Source organism: Eriocheir sinensis, chromosome 4 (assembly GCF_024679095.1).
Source record: "Eriocheir sinensis breed Jianghai 21 chromosome 4, ASM2467909v1, whole genome shotgun sequence".
Lineage (NCBI taxonomy): Eukaryota > Metazoa > Arthropoda > Malacostraca > Decapoda > Varunidae > Eriocheir > Eriocheir sinensis.
In genome coordinates this window covers 22,736,346-22,758,334 of record NC_066512.1, presented here as the reverse complement: position 1 = coordinate 22,758,334, position 21,989 = coordinate 22,736,346, and the positions used below count along the sequence as shown (strand labels likewise).

The 21,989-nt window shown below is 38.2% G+C and overlaps 3 protein-coding genes across 15 annotated transcripts in view; 2 read left to right on the top strand and 1 right to left on the bottom strand.

The window, feature by feature from the left end:
- The window catches only part of LOC127010052 (neuronal synaptobrevin-like), a 32,227-nt gene extending 32,046 nt beyond the window's left edge, over nt 1-181 (bottom strand). For all 10 annotated transcript variants that reach the window (XR_007762832.1, XM_050883821.1, XM_050883832.1 and 7 more), the window contains exon 1: nt 14-181. Coding sequence is in view for 9 of the 10 variants with exons in the window: in XM_050883821.1 (XP_050739778.1) it covers nt 14-15 (2 nt within the window). In the remaining variant the exon portion in view is untranslated. The remainder of the gene's footprint in view (nt 1-13) is intronic.
- A 644-nt stretch (nt 182-825) lies between these two features.
- Nucleotides 826-6,042, top strand: LOC127010075 (60S ribosomal protein L22-like). The gene is made up of 4 exons (XM_050883894.1): nt 826-992; nt 4,540-4,716; nt 4,884-5,005; nt 5,851-6,042. The coding sequence occupies exons 1-4, from the start codon at nt 984-986 to the stop codon at nt 6,002-6,004; spliced, it is 462 nt and encodes a 153-aa protein (XP_050739851.1). The 5' UTR covers nt 826-983; the 3' UTR covers nt 6,005-6,042.
- Nucleotides 6,043-7,703: 1,661 nt separating this feature from the next.
- Nucleotides 7,704-20,412, top strand: LOC127010045 (lysophospholipid acyltransferase 7-like). Of its 4 annotated transcripts, XR_007762826.1 has the most exons (11): nt 7,704-8,098; nt 11,592-11,718; nt 11,910-12,084; nt 12,951-13,105; nt 13,479-13,690; nt 14,800-14,973; nt 15,229-15,367; nt 15,730-15,918; nt 18,612-18,805; nt 19,820-19,895; nt 20,020-20,412. XR_007762826.1 is itself a non-coding variant. In XM_050883768.1 (10 exons), exons 1-9 carry the CDS (start codon nt 7,887-7,889, stop codon nt 18,765-18,767), a joined length of 1,539 nt encoding a protein of 512 aa, XP_050739725.1. In that variant the 5' UTR covers nt 7,704-7,886; the 3' UTR covers nt 18,768-18,805; nt 19,820-20,412. The 4 variants fall into 4 exon arrangements, 2 of the variants coding, with proteins under 2 accessions (XP_050739725.1, XP_050739721.1); XM_050883768.1 differs by having other exon boundaries at nt 19,820-20,412; XR_007762825.1 differs by having other exon boundaries at nt 7,706-8,098; nt 18,612-19,895.
- The last annotated feature ends 1,577 nt before the right edge of the window (nt 20,413-21,989 follow it).

The following is a 21,989-nucleotide window of genomic DNA, read 5'->3' as shown; positions in this document are numbered from 1 at the left end:
GTTATTTACTTACATTTCCCGTATAAGTAAGGCCGAAATTAAATATCTAAACAAAAATGGAGGCCTCTGCTGACGTCTGCGCACTCCCAGTCTCTCTCGCCCTTCCGCGCCCCTTTCATTGGCCTTGTCAATACATGTGTTTTTGGGGAAAAATGTAATGCTTAACGAGACCTACACGGAAATATGCGGCGATTTAATGTGGTTGTCAGGTTAAAAGTCTAAGTAGGCCTACACACCAAGTTTGGGGTGGGTCATGTAGTGCCGTGGGCTGCATTTTTACCCATTATTTTCTTCTCTCATGTTATGTTCTGGGTGTAATGGGGTGTGTAACTATCATGGGTATTTATTTTCGAGTTTTGTTAATGAAGGGAAACTCACACACACCAGAAGTATATAATAAGGTGTACATGTCACCATTTTATTATTATTTTTTTTTAGATGCCGTACAGCGAGAGTCTAATAATACACTCTGTCCCGTCATTTCCTATGCTAAATGTGGTGATGTGGATAAATATCGTGCATAATTAGTTTTAAGTTTTAATCATACTAAAAACAAAAAAAGGGGGGGAACGGTACAATATGTGTCACTAAATGAGGTGAAACTCTTACAGAAAATATAGAAATACAACAAATAACGAGTTTAGAAGAATGCAGAAAGCTTAATAAATGTAAAATAATCTAATAATCGACCAATATAGATAATGTGGATGAGGCGAAAGGGTGTGGTGGCTGGAGCTGACGCTGGCCTAACGTTGCCAGATTGTCGTACTTAGCCTCCTACATATACCAACATCCAACCCAAATAACTGTCTCCTCCACTCCAAGACCTAGATTCACTTATAATTATCGTTTAAATTGTTAATAAGTGGTGTTCTTTGTACTAGTTGTGGCTCAGAAACCAAAAATAATACGATGCTCTGAGTACGATAATCCGGCAACACTGCGCGGCTACCTTCCTTTCCCTCTCAAGACGCCGGACAGCCATGACGACGGTACGTGCTGCTCACCTTTCCTTACTTTTATCCCAGTAGGAAGCTCATAGGACCTAATTCATTGATAAAATACGTTACGTCTGAACCAGGGGGATTTAGTTCTGGGTATGTGGGCTTTTGAGCGGTCTAGATACATATTAAAAGTGTTCCACGTGGTGTGATGGGAATGGGTGGCGGCAGGGTACTCTTGTCTGGGTTAATAATAATAGAACTTTAATTTGACCTGGCGGCGTATATTTAAACTGGGGAAAGGCGGAGTACGGTAAATGAGTCAGCCATATATATTAAATAATGGAATGGTATAAGCTTGCCTTGGAAATGGACTTCTATTGCAACCTCTAACCCTCGTGGGAAGAATTGGAATAGTACTTTTATTTCACATGGCTGCGTATATTCAAACTGGGGAAAGGTGTAGTACGGTAAATGAGCCATCAAGTATATATTAAACAGTCGGATGGTATAATCTTGCCTTGGAAATGGACTCCAATTGTAACCTCCAACCCTCGTGGTAAGAAGTGGAATAGTATTTATATTCCACATGGCGGCGTGTATTTAAACTAGGGTAAGGTATAGTTTAGTAAATGAACACAGTATATATTAAGCAATGGAATGGTATAATCTTGCCTTGGAAATGGACTTTATTTAATTGTAACCTCCAACCCTCGTGGGAATAAGTGGCGTTTTAATAAAAATCAACGAAAAATAAGTCATGGGCTGTTGTGAAATGTGCTTTCGTAAATCATTCCCCTGTAGGATTGGTTTCAATTGTTACTTTGTTTAAATACTTTGAATCAGGGTTGGGTCCACTAAACCTGGAAGCAGTGGGGATCATGTTTCTTAATGGTCCCTCCAAGCGAGAAAAATGAGAAAAAAATCACCCTTCACACAAACCATTTCATAATATATATCAAAGCATTTGTGATCAGATTATGTCATCTATTTTGGGGGGTTTATATCATGGCACAAATTTGGCCCGTCGCTGCTACCAGGTTAAGGGGGCCGGCCTGTTGAAAACTGAAAATCGATCAAAAATGAAAAACAAAAAAATTCCTCAGCTGCGTATGCCCTTTGACTGAACATGAAGACATATCTTTTTATATATTACAAGTAAATGAAAGGATAAATGCCATATCACTTCGCTATGTTTGATTGTTGCGCATTCAAAACTTTACCTGGCCGTATCTCAAAGTGTAGGTTATGTACCATTGCATTTCAATTTCTCCACCATTTTTTTTTAACTAATTTCGATGAAACCAACACCAAAACCATGCCTAGACTTGTAAGCCTCGAACCGTAATGTAAAAAGTGACTGAATTATGGTGTGTCTGAATTTTTAGGGGGAAATTGTGACTGGAAGTTGAAAATTTATATTCCGCAAACTAATGATTCTTTATACAATATCGCTATACTTCATTGGCCTTAACATGGTTCTTGTGCTATAGTAATTGTTCCCATGTAGAGCAATTATCATAGTAGAAATAGCCTTTTAAAAAATCAAATTTTCCCAAAATTGTCATTGGTAGAAATGGGAGTTTTTTTTTTTTTTTTTTCTAAATCTTATGCATTGCTATGTACTTAATCCAAGTTCAAGTATATGTCATTGTATTTAAGTACAAGTACTTTATATGATAAAAAAAAGTTCGTCACAGATTTGTAAAGCACGAAAGTTAGTTTTCGTAGATACATATGAGACAATAATATTACACTACAATATCATAACCCTCAATGTACATATTTTCCGAATAGTATCATCAAAAAGTTCACTAGCATCTATATACAGTATATAAATTGATAAAATATATATAATGTACTTGAATGTACTTAGTATTTTTTCAATTACTTTGGGTCTTAACCCAGCAGCGTAGGCGGACCCATTTTTGGGCTCCCGCGAGTCGGTCCGCTGTAACAGTGGACCCCGTATGGGGCTCGGCTCAAAACGCCTAATTCGAGCTAATTGTAGGCGGTGGCGGCATAGAGCAACCCACCATGCATGCCCTGGGTCATTGTGGTGGGTGATTGATCTTGAGGTGGGCTTATTTGTCATAGGTGGTGCTGTAAGGTCATGACAGACTGAATTAGCTATCCATATAGTAATCACTTGTCAAATTCTCTAAAGTAGACAACAAGCGACTCGGGTAGATGCCACGTGTCACGAGACTGTTTATTTTGTAACAAACACCACCCAAAAAGAATGGAGTTTGAATATAAATATTTTTAACGGCTTTATGGTTATGAGAGGAGTACTCTGATATACGTTCCATGCAACTTTCTTAGTCTCAAAATGCATTGTAATGGTGCCATTTATTGGCCACTCCTCGGCTTTCCCATAGTCAAAGCCCACGGGTCAAGTACAAGTACCATTGAATTTTTACACCAAGTACAAGTACATGTACTTGGACCCAACCCTGGCTTGAATTACTGTTTGAGGTTGGTGTTGCCATGCAGAAAATGAATATAGCAGATGAGTTATTGCAAACTTCAGGTGGTGCCCAGGTCTGCCTTCCTCATGGGCTTTGGAGGGATTGTACTTTTTCTCAACTGGGTATTGTGAGGGCAAAGCCTTTTCCAGGGGATTTTTCAATCATTGAGGTATGGCAGGCCTGAGAGCACTTGCAGATGGTTGAATTTCTTTGAACTACTCATTGAACAATAACCTTTTTATTAGAGCCTTTATTATGAAGATGTTTTCTCAAGTTAACCCTCTCGTGCACGATGACGCATTTTGGTCATCAAGGGTAAAAGGTCCAGGCGCACGATGACGCGAAATGCGTCTTAAAAGTTTTAAAAATTATTAAAAATTAAGTTTTTGGTGGAAGTGCATCAAATTTGGGAGCGTCATTTGTTGGGATAAGTTTCTTAATGATAACATATGGCAACCTTTCTAAGGAGCGAAGATGAGGAGCGTGGAGCAATTTTTATTTATTATCCTACTCTGACGAGAGAGGAAAAAATAGTTTTTTTTTCGGTGTAAGTCGGGAACAAATAGGCGTATAAGGATTTTGAGGACACCGTAAGAATCCTCACTAGATTCTGCTTCGAAACATATATTCAGCTAAAAAAAAAGTTGGCCCGCAAAATTTCGAGCTAGCGAGTGGGGAAGAGTTGGTACTTCGGATTTATTGTCTACAATATTGTATACGGAGACTTGAAATGGGTTTGTATTGTTTATATATATATTTTCCTCTATTTTTATTTGTGCATTTTCTAGTACAAGTCTTTATGAAGCCATTGATACCAAATTTATTGGAATACGATATATCTGTGAGGGTAAAATATGTCCGGGAATGTAGAGTATCGCGGCGGCAAAAAAAGGGCCGGTATGGCCTGAGAAATGCATGGCGAGTGGAACAGAAACTTATGGTGCGCAAGTGTTAAAAGTAGTGAAATTTTAGTTTAGGATCTGACAAAAATCTGACATGATGCTTTTTACCCTTCATAGGCAGTGGCACTGCAGACAAACTCATCACCCACTTACTGATCATAAACAGTTATTTATTTGCTCACCTTGAAACCAGCCATGATTTTACCTTGATAACTTCTTCCTCAGGCTAAGGCTCCAGCAAAGCGGCCCCAGGCCAAGACTGGCAGTAAGAAGCCTCAAGTCCCTGCTAAGAAAGGGAAAGGCTTGAAGGGCAAAGGCCGCAAAGGCAAGAAGTTGCAGCTCAAGTTCCACATTGACTGCCGTCAACCTGTGGAAGATGGCATCATGAATGCGGCCGACTTTGTAAGTTGTGGTAAAAATGTTATGCAATTACTTTCATACTTTTAGTTATATGTAAGATAATTTGTACGCACCTTGTCCTAATAATGGGCACAGTTAGGGTGACCTTCCCTAACTGAGTACTAGTAGGGTGACCTTCCCTACAGTACTGCTTTTACTATTCCCAATAGGAGACGTTCCTCCAGCAGCGTATCAAGGTGAATGGCAAGACCAACAACTTCTCTAACCAAGTATCACTGGAGAGGAACAAGCACAAGATCACCCTTAATGCTGACATTGCCTTCTCCAAAAGGTATGTGGAATAAATCTTATTTATGTATGGTATTGTGGTGAATTACTGGGAGATGCGAAATGTTGGGCTAGTGTTGCTGTCACCCTTATAATTTCAATAATTACTATAGTATTTCCACGAGAATCTGGCGGGCAGGAGGTGGCGGCTGGGGGGTCAGCCAAGGTCAGCACCGCCCCGTGCCTTGCCACACACACTCAACAACTCCCTCTTCCTCTCATGTGTCAGATATTTACTACCTTTAAATGAATTTAATTAAGTAATTGAATAATCGAATAAGGTCATATAGTATTCAGATTTTGTTTTTAGGATAATAACAAATATTTTGTGTAAATACCAGGACACTTGACAACGTTGGAATACAACGTTGTCAAGTGTCCTGGTATTTACACAAAATCTTTGTTATTATCCTAAAAACTAAACAATCTTAACACTACATGACCTTATTGGATTATCCAGTTATTTAATTTAATTCATTTAAAGGTAGTAAATAGCTGACATGAGAGGAAGTGAGAAGTATTGAGAGTATGTGGCAGGTGCGGGGCTTAGCTGACCCCACAGCCGCCGCCACCCCGCCCGCCAGATTCTCGTGGAACGACTATACCTATACAAATTGTGATGTGAAAGCAGAGAATGGAAATTCCCACCACTAAAAGTACTCAGGGCAAGCTGAAATTTCTGGCCCCTAAGGTGCATGGGTTTTTAGTTCAACGATAGTGAATTTCAGTATGCCAAAACCCCCCCCCCCCCTTTTTTTTTTTTTTTTTTTTTTTTTTTTTTTTTGCCTGTTTCACTACCCTAAACTGCATTTGAAGTGCCAGCTCTTTGATTATGAATTACTGTTTCAGATACCTGAAGTACCTCACCAAGAAGTACCTGAAGAAGAACAATCTCCGTGACTGGCTGAGAGTGGTGGCTCCCCCCACGGCCAAGGACATGTATGAGTTGAGATACTTCCAGATTAACAATGAGGAAGATGATGATGATGATGGAGATGAGTGATTCTTTGTAAGAATTATTTGAAGGAAACAGATTTTTTATTACTCCTTTATTTATCCCCAAATCTAAATTGTAGAAAACTCGTTCAGAAAATATAGGATTGCAGTGGCAAGTACTGCCAAGATTATGCAGTTCTTACCTCATCTGCTACACCATACATTCCAAATACACCTTTTGTGCCAGTCATGAACCCTCCATTCGTTACAGTCTTATCTTTGTATCGGCAACTGTCATGGGCCTTTTCCTAAATATGCAGCATCTGTCCCCACAGAACTTCTATTGTTGCATTTAGTGTCATTCTTGCTGCTATTCTGTTCCCATTCATTCCATACTTAATTCTTGAACAGCCACTCCCATCTCAATACATTTACTATCATTGTGGCCTTTTTTTCTCTTGATTCTGACTCAAGAGTCCCTTACATATCCACCAACCATATTAAACAGTGCATACCTTGTCCTCACAATCCTCACCTGTATTAATTCATCTTGGTGTGACAGCTGGAAGAGAGATGGGGCTTCTAGACTACACACGTGTATGGTGACTATAGTTTGGCATATAAACTAAATAGGGATAGTAAAATATATCCTTGTGGGCAGGGACACCACCCCTGAGAAAGTAACCTTCCCCAGCTATCCCAATTGAAATGAAGTGAGAGATGACTGGTAAGAATCTCTGTAATGGATATAATAGGTGGCCATACTAATGAAGATCTACAAATATAGTCAACAGATGGACAATGTGGCCTTATAGGAAGTGTCAAGATTGGAGAGAAAGACGGTTTGGGAAAGCTGTCCAGAATGAAAATTAAGATGGGAGGAGATGTGATCGTATCCCTCTTTTTATTTTATCTTGCATTTGCTTCCTTTTCTTTTTGTACTCCTTCCTGCTTTACCTTTCTCCTGTTTCATGCCCAATATTATTATTACTCGGTGTTTACTTCCAGCTTTTTTCATTGGCTTACCTTTCATGACTAATTTCTGTCCCCTTTCTCTCCTTTTGCATTTTTATATCGACTTATTTCCAACCCACTCCAATGTGTGTGTGTGTATTGAGAGAGAGAGGATTTTTCAATTTGACTTGTGGCTCCCTGTGCAGGATTACACTTTTAGAGGTAGCCTACATAAGAGAACAAATGGAAACGTTGAAAATAGACTGATTGAAGAAAGCGCAAGAGAAAGAGAAAGTTGAATATAGCTGAGAAAATAGAAATGCTGGGATAGATCGTTGGCCGACTTGAGGAGTGAGAAAAATTATTAATGAAAACCAGGGAATGGAAGAACAAAATTGAAGCTTACATACGCCGAAGAAGGTACCGAAAAAAAGAAAGTATAAAAGACCAATGTTATATGACCACAGTTGCAAAGAAGAGAGAATTATAGAGAGAAGATTGATGGAGGTGGAGGTATAGGACAGGGAAAGGAAATACGTAGAGGTGGATGAGAGATAACAGCTGTCAGAAACCTCAACCCCACCCATATGAAAGGATATATAGGGAAAGAAGAAAGTGAGATCGCCTAGCTCTTAGGAAATGCGAAGCTATGGAGGTGGATGAGAGAGAGGTGAGAGCTGTCAGAAACCTCAACCCCACCCATATAGAAGTAAAAAAAGGATGCATAGAGAAAGAAGAAAGTGAGCGACTAGAATGCCTGTAAATCCCCAGTTGTGAAATACAGGAAGGAAGAGGGAGAGAAAGCGACTACGGGCTTACTATATATACATACAAGATAGATTTACATGCATAACTAACCATTCCCTCTTCTTGATAAATCCATAGCATCCTATTATCATTGTATATTAGATTTTTTTGGCTATTAAAGGTAAAAGTGAATATATGGTGGTGTGTTTATCTGTGCAGTACGTACCAAGAGCAGAGCCAGAGTGAGGATGAAGGTGGACGATATCGTGTATTTGGCCCTCTTACTGGCGTCCATAGGCTTCGGGCACGTGTACAGGAGGATAGAAAACCTCGAAATAAAGAAATGTGTCGGCACAGTGGTGGGAGGAGCGGTGATTGTGGCTGTCTCAGGCTGGCACACCTTGCACCCTCTCTTCCTCACTGCTGTCAACATCGCAATTCTTCAGTTCGTGTCTAAGAGGTAAGGAGGAGAGAGTAATGGTAATGATGTGGGTTTGATCTTCCCTCCATGTTTGACAGTATCCTAACCTCGCCCCTTGTCTTATCGTGTGTATATTTGTATTAGAGAAACACTAAATTTTTACATTGTTCCCTGTCTCACTATTCGTGAAGAGGATATTTTTTTCTGGTAGATTTAGGTGTGTTTTGAACGAATTTGATAACTGTTTCTGCCGCAAATCATTAAATCACAAATAAAATGAGACGTTTCAATGAAAGAAAGATTAGATGATATACCTCAGGGAGAACAGATATACAGGGGAGAAGATGAACTTTTCCCCAGGGTAATAAAGGAATGTGAAACTGAAATAAGTGGGCAGTTAACAGAAGTATTTAGGAAGTTGCTAGACACAGGGGTGGTGCCTGTTTCATAGAGGCAGGTGCACGTTATTCCAATATATAAGAAGGGAGACAAATCTTCTATGGAAAACTATAGGCCGATTAGTTTGACGTCAGTTATAGGTAAAATGATTGAGTCAATAATAGCTGATAGTATTAGGGACCATATTGACTGACATAATTTAATTCACGACTCACAGCATGGGTTTATTAAAGGAAAGTCATGCCTCACTAATCTTTTTTCCTTTTACAATAGATTAGACGAGGCAGCTGACAATGATGAGAGCTATGATGTAGTTTATCTTGATTTTAGTAAGGCCTTCGTTAAGGTACCTCACCAGAGACTGTTGAACAAAGTCAGGGCTCATGGGATAAGAGGGAAGGTATTTAGGTATTTGATTGGATTTAGGCGTGGATTAGCGACAGGAAACAGAGGGTTACCATTAACGGTAAAAAATCTGAATGGGGTAATGTTACCAGTGGGGTTCCTCAAGGTTCAGTTTTAGGCCCGCTTTTATTCATTATCTACATCAATGACATAGACAATGGGATAACTAGTGACATAGGTAAATTTGCAGATGACACCAAAATAGGACACACTATTAGGACAGGGGAGGATGCTAGAGCACTGCAGGAGGATCTCAACAAACTGTCAGCTCGGTCAGAAAAATGGCAGATGAATTTTAACATCACCAAGTGTAGCGTACTTAGAGTAGGAACAAGCATTACACGGGTATAGTTTAGACTCCACAGCGATAGGCAGATCAGAGTGTGAAAGGGATTTGGGAGTGTTAGTGAACTCTGACCTAAAACTAAGGAAGCAATGTATTAGTGTAAGGTATAGGGCTAACAGGGTATTAGGCTTTATTAACAGGACGGTAACCAACAGGAGTGCAGAGGTCATCCTCAGACTCTATTTAGCGTTAGTTAGGCCACACTTAGATTATGCTGTCCAGTTTTGGTGCCCACACTACAGAATGGACATCAACTTGCTAGAATCAGTTCAGAGGAGGATGACCATGATGATTCAGGGGCTGAGGAACCTCCCATATCAAAATAGGCTGAAACAGCTAAACTTACATTCGCTAGAAAGACGAAGAGTGCGGGGAGATCTGATAGAAGTATTCAAATGGGTCAAGGGTTACAACAAAGGCGATATAAGTAAAGTATTCAGAATTAGCCAGCAGGATAGAACACGCAGTAATGGATTTGAATTAGAAAAGTATAGATTTAGGAGAGATATAGGCAAGCATTGGTTTAGTAATAGGGAGGTGGGGGAATGGAATAGACTCGGCAATCACATAGTTAGTGCAGGGACGATAGCTTGTTTTAAGAGTAGACTGGATAACTACATGGACGAGGATGACAGGTGGCAGTGAGGTGTGGGTGCAATAAGGAGAGAGGGTACTGGAGCGTACGCCTGTACCGAAGGTAAATGAGGATCAAGCCTCTACCTGTAATCCCTGAAACTGCACCTCACCCATAGTGAGTAGTGGGGGGGATTCTGGAGCTGCCCTGTGTAGGCCACTCGGCCTCTTGCAGTTTCCCTATGTTCTTATGCCTGTTGTGCATCCGTCGCTGCCAACGCTAAATATCTCACAGAGAAATTGAACTTGATTACTGTTTCTATATTTCACTCGCTGCTCATAGATCACAAGTGGACAAACTAGAACAAAACCAGGCAAATTAATGTTTTTCCTGCTGTGTATTCCCCTAGTGCGCATGCATGGTGGACAGCAGAGCGACTTATTTTTGCGAGGATAAATTTCTTGCAACACCGGCCCGCGTAGTGGGTCGCCTCACACAGTGTGTCAAATACATTTAAACTACCCCAACCTAACTTGATGTAACCTAGCTAACAGGGGAGATTCGCCCCCCTCGACTTCCCTGACGGGAGGTGCTCCGCCCCCCTCAACCCTCCTATGTGTCCCGAGGCGCCCACAAGAAACCCACTAACTTTTTCAAAAATTGCTAGCGACGTTTCTTGCAGTTTGCAACACATATATATGGGGTTCAAAATGGATAGAATAATGACATCTAACCAATGAGAAGTGTGAGAAGTACCGCTGTGAGATAGGGAACAATGTAAAATAATGTCAGAGAAACTATAACATTAATAATTATTCTCCTCATACCTAAGACGTAAAGAGGAAAAAGTAAAGGCAATGATGTGGGTTTGATCTTCCCACTATATTTGACAGCATCCTAACCTCATTGCATGTCTTATCTTGTTTATTTTTATATTAGAGAAACTGTAATATTAATTCTTTGGTTTGTATCTAATCTTGAAGTAAAGAGGAAAAAGTAAAGCCAATGATGTGGGTTTGATCTTCCCTTTATGTTTGACAGGTATCCCAGCCTTGCCATCTTATATATCTTATCTTGACTAAATTTAGCTATGAAAGAAACTATACCGGTAGCATTAATTCTTTGGTTTGTATCTATAAGTTAAGGAGGAAAAAGTAAAACCAGTGACTGGAGTTTTGATCATCCCAATATGTTTGACAGTACCCTAACTTCATCACGTGTCTTATCTTGGGTGTTTCTATATATTAGAGAAATTATAATACTAATTCTTTTGTATATAAGAGGTAAGGAGGGCAGTGATTAGAGTTATGATCTTCCCAGTATGTTTGATGGCATCCAAACCTCACCACATGTTTTATCTTTTCTATTTTTACATAGGAGAAACTGCAATAAACGTGCATGGACATAGATGGACAGACAGCCGCATAGATATACGAATAATGAGTTGGCAAAATCATATAAAATGTTGGATAAAAAATGGCTAAGATACCTAATAAAGTTCACGGAATTTCCCTAGATCATAAAAAAACTACTTGTTCTGAGCTGTATCACCTGTAGCTGGTCTTTGTGCCTGTGATAAATCTCCAGAATTACGCCCATTTTATGATGACGAAGAATGACACCCCTGAACCCACAGCCTTAGCACCTTGTTTGCCAGGACTGATGAAATGAAGTACCTTATACATATGTCAGAATGAATTAGTAAAAGAAGATTATGAAAAGGTGAGAAGAAATAAATTTTAGTAGTAATCTGACTCAGCTTTCATGTTTATTATTAATATTTTCATCAATTACATATTTTTTTCCAGCTTGTGCCACGTTGTGAGCTTCTGGTTTAGCTTTGGATACTTGCTGTTCTGCCGACTAAGTCACTATATTGGGCTGACCATGACTCCTCCGCACACAAATGCTGTTCAGATGATGATTACTCTAAAAGTATGTGATACCTTCTTTTGTCTGAAGCATAATTCAATATGTCAAGGAATAAATGTGTGTGTGTAACTTTAAAAAAAATAAGTATTCAAAATCATTAATTGCATCAGCATAAAATACTATTATCTTTATTTTATTATCTTCTGCATCAATAAATCCTGATTTGTATGAGTAATTGTACTTTTACCTTTCAGTTGATTGGAATTTGCTTTGAAGTTCATGACACTTGGAAAAAGCGAGGAGAACTGAAAAAGGAAGAGGATAAGGATAAAAAAGCTCAGTTGGAAATGGAACTACGGCATGAGGAAGTAGAACCCTCCCCCATGGACATTTGTCATTATGCATTTTGTTACATTGGTGTTCTCACAGGTAAGTTTACATTAAGGGTATCATGTGTGGGTGTGAGTGGGTGTGTATATTTATAATTTACAGATTTTGAGTCATGCTTAATCAATATTTTCCAAATTTATCGTTAAGCTTGCAAATGCTCCTCACTTGAACCTAATCTCGACTTTGACACTGCTGTATGATATGCTAATGGGAAACAAAATTTCCTGACTATTTTTGGCATCTAAGCTTTTTTAAAATTTTAACTCGTGTCCTCTTGTTTTTTCTTCCATTGCCATTCATGAGTCTTCTTTGTCAACTTCTTCATGGCACCTCTTTCCCAACATATATGAATTTACTGCATTCACAAATAAGATGGCTAAGTTATTGTTAGGTTAGGTTTTGGGTATCTTCAAACACATGACAGCCAGCACTGTATAGTAATTATCAACAAAGAAAGAGCTCACTTTGATAAATAGAAAGTTTCATTACTGAGGAAGCTTATCTGAAATTATTGAGTACACAAATATGATGACTGTGAGTTACAGTTAGGTTAGGTTAAGGATGTTGTCAAACACATGACAGGCAGCACCTTAAGGTAAAAGTAAAAAAAAGAGCTTACTATTTGTTAGAAAGACTCATTACTGAGGAAACAGGAATGAATTTGTTGACTACAAAAATATGATGAATTTTTAGCTTCATGATTTGATAGTTGATTCATATTCTGTTTTTATGATGCAATTTCTTTTTATAATTGCATTACATTTTGAAAGACAAAATGATTGAACTTAAATATACATAAAAAGTAATTTGTCGTCATAATTTTGTGTGATTGGGTTTGCATTAGTGTGGTATTTGGGCTTTTACTATAATGAAGCTACGACAGTTACCTATGACTTATCTTTCAGGTCCATACTATAAATACCGGGTGTACACTGACATGCTGCATGGCACTCCAGAGAAAAATGGCTTGGACTGCCTAAAAGCCATGCTGAATAGGGTCTGGGTGGTGCCACTGTATGCTGTGGCCTTCCTTGTGTCCGGCTACTTCTTCCCACTGTCTGTAAGTAACTTGATGGATTTGTAAATTCCTGTAAGTTTATAAATAGTTCTTGGGTAATTAGCGATGATAGGTTACTATTTTAGTGGCTATAGATTATTTTGTTAGGTTACAGTCACATTTGTGAACTTAAAAATTAGTGTTTAACTATTTACCCCTTCATATTTTATATAATGAACATGAATTTCTATCCCTTAACAATAATATGAAAGCAGAAATGGTATTCTGAGGTGGCAGAGCAAAACTACACATTTACCCTGGGACCTAACCTCCTTTTTTTCCAATGAAACAATTTTGCCATGCACGAGCTTTGTTGTGCGGGATGACTGTATATAGCTAATAACTGCAGTGTATTTTAGTAATGTTGTTTTCTTAGTTTGCAGAAAGTAAGGAAATATTCAGCGATTACGGCTTCTTCTATCGAATATGGTACATGACTCCAGTTTTCTTCAACTTCCGTATGCGCATCTATGCTGGGTTTGTCCTCTCTGAGTGTGTGTGCATCATGGCGGGCCTGGGAGCTTACCCCACTGTCTGTGAGCCCAAACCTGGCCGAGGACCTACCAAATACGAACACATGGAACAATTGTGAGTATATGCATTGATCAATATTTACTTATAGAATTTGTTTCATGAATTGTCTTTCTATCTATCTATATCTACAGAGCTGTTTCTTCTCGGAAACTTCCTGCAAATGGGTGGCCACAGCAGAAGCCACTCAAACTTTTTTTGGTCTGGCATGCCCTCTCAGCAATCCCTTGCTTACTGATTCTCTCTGATAATCATCTAGTCTATTGCTCCATTTCACTAGTAGTCTGCTCCTGACCAATGATATAAAAGTTAAGTATTTAAATGCAAATAAGAAAACCTCAGCTTCATTTGCTAATACCCAGAGCTGGGACTACCGATTGACATTTGGGATCGATCGCATGATTGGCAGTCAATGTTTTAGAGTGTTTTAAGTGGCAGTTCAAGACATTCCTCAAGACTGCTTCAATTGTAATTTTTTAAGAAATTTATTTTGTGAAAGTTAATAAATAATGCTGTATTGTCTAGTTTGTTTAAATTTAACTTTTTCAGTTTGATGTTTATTTTTGAGGAGAAATTCATTTATTAAATAAGTTATGTATTTTGAACTTAAAAAGGTATTAAAAGACTCTAATTTACTTCTATTCAAATAAGAGAAATAACTTAAAAGTGTGTTATGGGCCTTTAAAGCATTTTTATTATATAATTATAGAGTTTTAAGAATCTATACCGATCGGTAGATTTCTGAAAAGGTAGATTTTTCTACAGAATCCCAGCTCTGCTAATACCCTAATGGGATATCACACCTACTCTAAGAACAGCGGAGAGTGTGGGTGTCAGGGGCAGATGCTCAGTGGCTAATTACCAACACATCACATCCGTCAGCACTAAGTACTCATCACTGACGTGTGCTGGACACATTGAGCGAGCAGCACCAACTCAGATTTTTATATCCACAAATAATGAATTATGGTGTTGGCTCAGAACCAATTAGATTTTTTTACATATAAAGTAATGTCACCATTTTGGCAATTTTCATCCTTAGGACACTTAGCAATTGATCATCAAAATTGCATTCCTCCTGGATCTCATTTTGAAAACTCAGTGTGTTTCAACAACTCTGTTCAATCTAGAGAAAACTCCCATATTTATTCAGTACTTTATTTCAGGTCTGGAGAAAAGGGAAAAATTGAGTACAATTTCAAAACGGTACACAACATTGATGAATATGGAGCGGATTTCACCCCAACAGTGCGTGCAGGAATGAGGTGTTGGAACATGACGGTCCAGTATTGGCTGGCAAACTTTGTCTACAAACGTTTGAAGTTGGCACGGCCAGTGAAGTAAGTTTACAATATTGCCATAAAAATATGGTTATTTGAGGTGTGTCAGATATAAGGTTTTAGATATTTTGATATTGAGATACTGAGATATTATTTTTGTGTGTGTGGTTGTGTGCACAGATTCATGAATGCATGCATATAAAGTAATTTCTAATCCAGACTAATTAACAATCAAACTAATGCAAAGTAAACAAAACTTTCTTGCTGAATATTTAAAAATATACTTTAATAAGGTTATTTAATTTTATGTAACAGAGAGGCATTGACGATGTTAGCATCTGCATATTGGCACGGAGTGCACTCAGGTTACTACCTCTCAATGCTGACGGTGCCCTTCATCCTTGCTGTAGAAGATTATTATGATCGCTTAGTCCGGAAGAAACTTGGTACCACTGTGAGTAGAACTTTCTACAATGTTGTACATATTTCACTAACTGCTTTGAAATGTAGTTCATGGTTTTGTTAACCCTTTCAATATGTGATGCAAGATGAAGAGGTTTAGAAGAGGATTAATCCTTTTCCATTTCCTCTTAACCCTTTCCATACTGTGACGCCGACATCTGCGTCACCGTATTGAAAGGGTTGAATTGATATTGTTTTACTCTTCTATCGCTTGGTTCAATATTATAATAACCCTTCACTCTTGTTTACTAATAAGTTTCATGTTTTAGAAATCAGATTATTGAAAGTAAGATAATTATAACTTGATACATATTTTTTTTCACTGTAATTAAATTTCTTTCTTGATATTTTCAGGGACAGTGTGTGTACGATTGGTTTGCATGGTTTGTAAAGATGCAGAACTTTGCCTACATGGGCATGGCCTTCTTACTGCTGCGTGTGGATACAACCCTCCATTACTGGCACTCCATTGGGTACCTTTATCATGGCCTCATAATCATCATGCACTGCATTGCTCAGTACATAAATCTTATCCTTGGCAAGGTAAGTCAGTTAGTTTTCTTGGCTGCTATGACTGAATTCTTCAATATGATTATTAGAATTATCCCTAAGGCATTGCTAAACTTACTATGCATTATTTATAGTCTGTGTCACAAAGTTGACTGAAAAGTTTAAAGGCAGAAGTCTGAGAACAGATACATCATTTGGTTCTAGGAGACAAAAAGGAATCTCAAGAGATTGTTCATGGGCATGTAAGAGTTAGTGTGTATGTAAATACAAAGGCATGTAAGTAAGTACCCTTGGTCCTCCCTATGCTCACTTCAATTGTGAATTAAAAATAGTAAGTATCCTCCATAACAAATCTGCAACATTTACATGAATGACAGCATTACCCCTTAAATAGCATTGTGCTGTTGCATATGTTCTGTGCTGCTACCAGAGCATCCTCAGTGCAGTGTTGTGCTTCTTCTGCCTGCTAATGCGCCACACACAGGACACAAAAAACAACCAGCCGTAGCACTTTTATTGGTTTGTCATCATTACCATATATGGTGTGCAAGGAGCTCCCCATTAGCTGCTTAGAATGTGTTATGATGGCCTAATTGTCACCCCAGTCATAACACACTGATTAACACATCAGTGTTGTTTTGAGGCTTCTTGGCTACTTACATTTAAGAGTGCGTGGGGTCACACTGTCCTTTGTAAGACTAGACATCGACTTGTCATGGTGCATGCACTATTTGTCTGCTCAAGAAGAGTACAATAAGGACAATAAACTCAGTGTCTGAAGCAGGCAGATGGAGGATGCTATTGTAGAACCCTGCCATTATAGAGACCTCTGACTACTTCAGTTGTCATGTTCTTTGTACTCACTACTATCCTTTGAGTGTACAAATAGTACCTCCTGAGATCATGCTCTACTGACTTGTGTAGTTGCTACTCTTCTGCAAGCCAAGATCTGTTGGATCTCACATGACACTTTTTTTATTATTTGACCCCCATCCAAAGCAGGCTGACACAGTCATCTAAGTACATGATTAAAATACATATTAGTAGAAATCAAACTTTTAAGGAATTCATTTTTTTAGCAGATTGGTGAAAGAAAGAAACTTTGTGTAATTTTTCTTTACCAGTATCATATCAGATGTCAGGTCAAAGTGAGCATTATTCTTTATAAAGAAATACTTTGATTATTTAAATTAAATGTCATGGTACTATGCCTCAGCTTTTTACAGAAGCAAGGACAAGTTGCTGTGTTGACCCCCCTACTCAGGGCTGAATACAGTAAACCCTTGATATAACAGACTAATTGGGGGGAACCTTAGTCCATTATAAGCGGCGAAAATAAATAAAAAATAATAAAACCGTAAAATAGTACTGACGAACCTTATAAACGTAGGTATTTATATATACTTTATTGTGTATGATGTGTGCATGTTGTCTGTATAACCACACAGCACACTTTATGATGGACTGCGAGGCACTGAGGCTGCCAGGCGTGGGGGCCGTATTGTGACGGGTATGAGTAAAATTTACACAAGTGCGGCAATCCCACACTTTCAGACAAAATTTTTTAGGGGTAGTTATGAAATAATCTGTTAACTGTTTCTGTCACAAATCATTAAATGATTGACTTTTCAATGCCTGTGCTACACCCACCGCATCCTGCAGCTGCAGCCGCAAAATAACTCGCAGAGAGAGATGTTCAACTTGCTTACAGTTTCTACATTTCACTCACTGCTCACAAAGATCACAGGTGGACAAACTAGAACAAAACCAGGCAAATTAATGCTTTTCCTGCCGTGTATTCCCCCAGTGCGGATGTGTGGTGGACAGCAGAGCGACTTATTTTTGGGAGGAGGTATTTCTCGCAACACCGGCTTGTGCCGCCGACGTGTCCCATCCTCCGCAGCGTGTTTCCACTGCCCCACACCCCACACTGCCCCTTGTTGTGTATTTGCTCGCCCCACAGCGCATGCCGAATAAATTTACTAACCAAACATAACGTAACCCAACCTACTTAACAGGGGGCTTAGCCCCCCTCGACCCCTTTAATTTGTGTCAGTACCAATACTCACAAACACCTGGCTATTTTCCATTACATTTACGTCCTGCTGGATTGATGCATAAGCCTTTCTTCTGGTAAAAATACATTTTTCATTTGAATGGAGACCACGAAGAGGAAAATATTTCATCAGGTGGGCTGAAAAGACTACGGTAACTGAAGGATGGGGCAGCAGATAAAGGGAGGAGGCTCAGGTGGCCAGCATAAACTATTGTAGATACCGGAAGCGGGTGGTTCAAAGCCTATTCTCGGTTGGTCTCTGTGGATTTCTGACCCTCTGACCTTGTCCGTTATATCCGAAATCCGTTATAAGCGGGTCCATTATATCGAGGGTTTACTGTAATTGTAAATGGTGGTGGCCACTGGTGACAACTCAAGTACCTATTATGTGAGGCATATCATATCGATACTCATGCCTCCATACCTTCTGTTTTAAGGGTGTCAGTGCCAGGCAATGAGATAATATAGTAAAGTGAGATATAAAAAGGCTGAAACTAGCAAGACAAATAAATATTCCACGTTTAATGCTACACCAACATAATTTTCAAATTTAATTTTCTACTGTCCCATAATTTTATATTTTCATAATCCTGTCAGTCATAAATTGCCCTTAAAACCATTCTACCATTTATAGATAGGATTATTTATGTTGTGATAACTTTGCCTCCAGGCCGAAGTCAAGCTGAAGAAGAGCAGAGCAACTGCAGTGATTGATGATTACACCAAAATGCGTTTTGTGAGGACCAAGGATCAAGTTGTGGACGGAGATCTCCCGGCAGTAAAGCCGCCAGACAGCGACAAGGTTGTTGAGGCCAAGCAGGAGTGATAATCACAAGATTAATAGCAGTGAAATGAAAAAGAAAAGGTAAATACAATTAAAATTTTCTAGATGCAGTTGTACAATCATACAAATGAAGCTAAAGTATTAAAAGGGTGTAGCCTGTATCCCATATGTAGTCTGATGAGTGCATGGTGATGTTTGGGATAATTATAGTAGTTATTAATTGAAGTCAGTATTTGTGAAAAAATACATCAATACAATAGGCTACAATATATCATGTACTTTATATGATAATTTAACTGTAACCCCTCCTCTAGTATTAATAAATTCCCCTATTGGTATTCATGCTATTGATATATTATATGTCAGTATCATGCTAGTGGAAAATGGATAGTTCATGCTACTTATACTAATGAAAGCAAATATCCTTAACAATTTCCACCACCAGGAATCCATCACTGCCACTTTTTTTTATGCAACCTTTACAAGACACTGATGACAAGCATTTATTACTTTTATGTTTACTTATTTACTCTAGTACTTAATGTATGTAGTATTTATCTGTGTTTGACTTATTTGTTTGTTTGTGTATTTAATACATTTTGTTACTGCTTTGTAATGCTGCAGTGTAATCTATCATCTAAGAGGGAGGACCCAAAAGTTCCTGAAAATTATCCCTTGTTCTAGAAAAGCATTACTTGTGGGTAGTGTGGTGAATCACTCTGTTACATGATATTGCATATCTGGTGTGTTTACTTTGTTCATGGGGATTTTTGTTCTCATACCATTTTGACAATTTTGAATGCATGAAGTATGTGCATAAAATTTTATTTTTTGTGTAGGAAAATGCATCCGAGGCAGTGACTACTTGATAAAGCTTTGCAGGAGGAGGCTATGAAAATATCACAAGTGTAAGAATGTTGTATGCATTTTGAGAAAGGCTTCATGGCAGTCCATGACTCCACTGTGACATCATCACACTATCAACGAATTAGTGAATGTCACAAGTATGTTCCCTGAAGCTCTATCCAATGGGGTTTGACACAAGACTTCGCAAATACCATGTCTCAGCAAAATCTGTAAAAACCTAAGTTTACAGGTATGACCTTTGATCAGGCAGCAGTCCTGTCATTTGAAGATGCCAGCATCTGAAAGACTCAAAAAGGTCATCAGGTCAGTTCCAACACCAAGGCAATGTTGATTTTTTTTCTTACATTGACGGATGTTGTCCCAAAAAAATATTCCCCTTGGGCATATTGTGAATGAAACAGCAATTTTACATTACTGTTTATTACAGTGGTAAGAAGAGAGGCTGACTACCTCATACACCTGCAGCTCATGCCGCCACACCATGGACGGCCACAACAAAAAGCTGGATACTGTGAAAGTGGTCTTGCACAGGGGGGCTGATGACAGCGAGTTAACTGATTTAATAATAAAAGTCTTTATATAAAGAATAATACAATAGGTTGGGGAAAGTATTGAACAATATCAGGAGCTAGATGTTTCCCCCCTCCCTCCTTGTAACACCAGAGCAGCTGTGGCAGAGCAGTATTGCCACAAAAAGTGAAATTTTTGTTTTGGTTAAATTTGTATTTAGAAGTGTTTGCAACAAATGGCAGTCATTGATTATTACTTTCACATTGAAAATTTCAGAAAAAGAGAAGTACATAATTTGACTTTTTTTATAACAAGAAAGAATATTTTTGGTTCATACCTAATTATAATGTAAAGTAATATCACCATTTTATCAATTTTAGTTTTAGTGACACTTTAAGGAACCAACTGATTGCCAAAATGGAAATCCATATGAATATGTGTGTGTGTGTGTGTGTGTGTGTGTGTGTGTGTGTGTGTGCAGGCGTGTGTGTTCTTTTATATTCCATGACTCCTTGGGTGTGTGCAAAGATTGCAGGTTACATGTTTTCCCCTATAAAGTAATTCCACAAGGAATCTTTGATCTCTGATACCTATAACATTGCCAAGCATGGTTATATAATTCTTCTGTTATTTTTAACATGGAATCAAAATCATTTGGAGGGACAGTTGAATGAATGCATGTCTACTGATTGTTATCACCTAAAGTTTGCATTTATAATTTTCAATATTTCTGAGATATTGATGATATGAAATGTGTGCCAAATCTAAATCATGTGTGAAGCTTTAACTCAAAATATTAGGGGTGTATGTTTATATAATTTATTATTTAAAGGTATTTTTGTAAATACTTTCAGATATATGTAAGATATACTTCTAAATTTGAATATTTTTGGGGGACTGATATTTAATGTGAGATGTTGAGTGCTGTGAACTCTACATATATATACATATATATATATATATATATATATATATATATATATATATATATATATATATATATATATATATATATATATATATATATATATATATATAATGTAGGGCCTTGTGAAGTGAGTTTAAGTAAATAATGCAGTAGCAGTACTTGTGTGTGAAATCTAATCATGTTTTATGTGTTATTTAAGTGCAGTATCAAATAAAAGGATTGTGATTGTATGTCATTGATGATTCATTCAGTCCCCAACACTATGGTCCTATGTTCACAAGGTAACAGTGTAGCTGCCATTGTATCCAGTGTAGGAAGGCACATATCACTCATTACTCAGGGCATATATATACATGCATGCACTTAACTGTCTTTTACACTCAAATTGGTGTCTGTCCTCTGCCTCTTTGGGTTGTTTAGGAGGTCAGTAAAGCGAGCTAGGTAGTCCCGATGACCCTAGAGAGAGGCCTTCAGCTCTATTGAGTTTGAGGACTGGTTAATTCTGGTTCAGGAGAACATTAGTCAGACTCCTTCAAATATCACTGTTTCAAGAGAGAACAGAATTCCCTCCTCTTTGGGCAGTAAGGCATTTATCCTATCCTTACTCTCTCTCTCTCTCTCTCTCTCTCTCTCTCTCTCTCTCTCTATATATATATCTATCTATCTATCTATCTATCTATCTATCTATCTATCTATCTATCTATCTATCTATCTATCTATCTATCTATCTATCTATCTATCTATCTATATCTATCTATATATATATATATATATATATATATATATATATATATATATATATATATATATATATATATCACTATCTTCAAGTCTTGAAAATCATAGGAAAGAGATGGGAAATCTAAACAAGTGTGAAAATAGCCGTGAAATGTGTGTGCTACCCACGCACTAATGTAGCCCACATCGTCACGCGGCGCCACGACCCCCGGCTCACCACA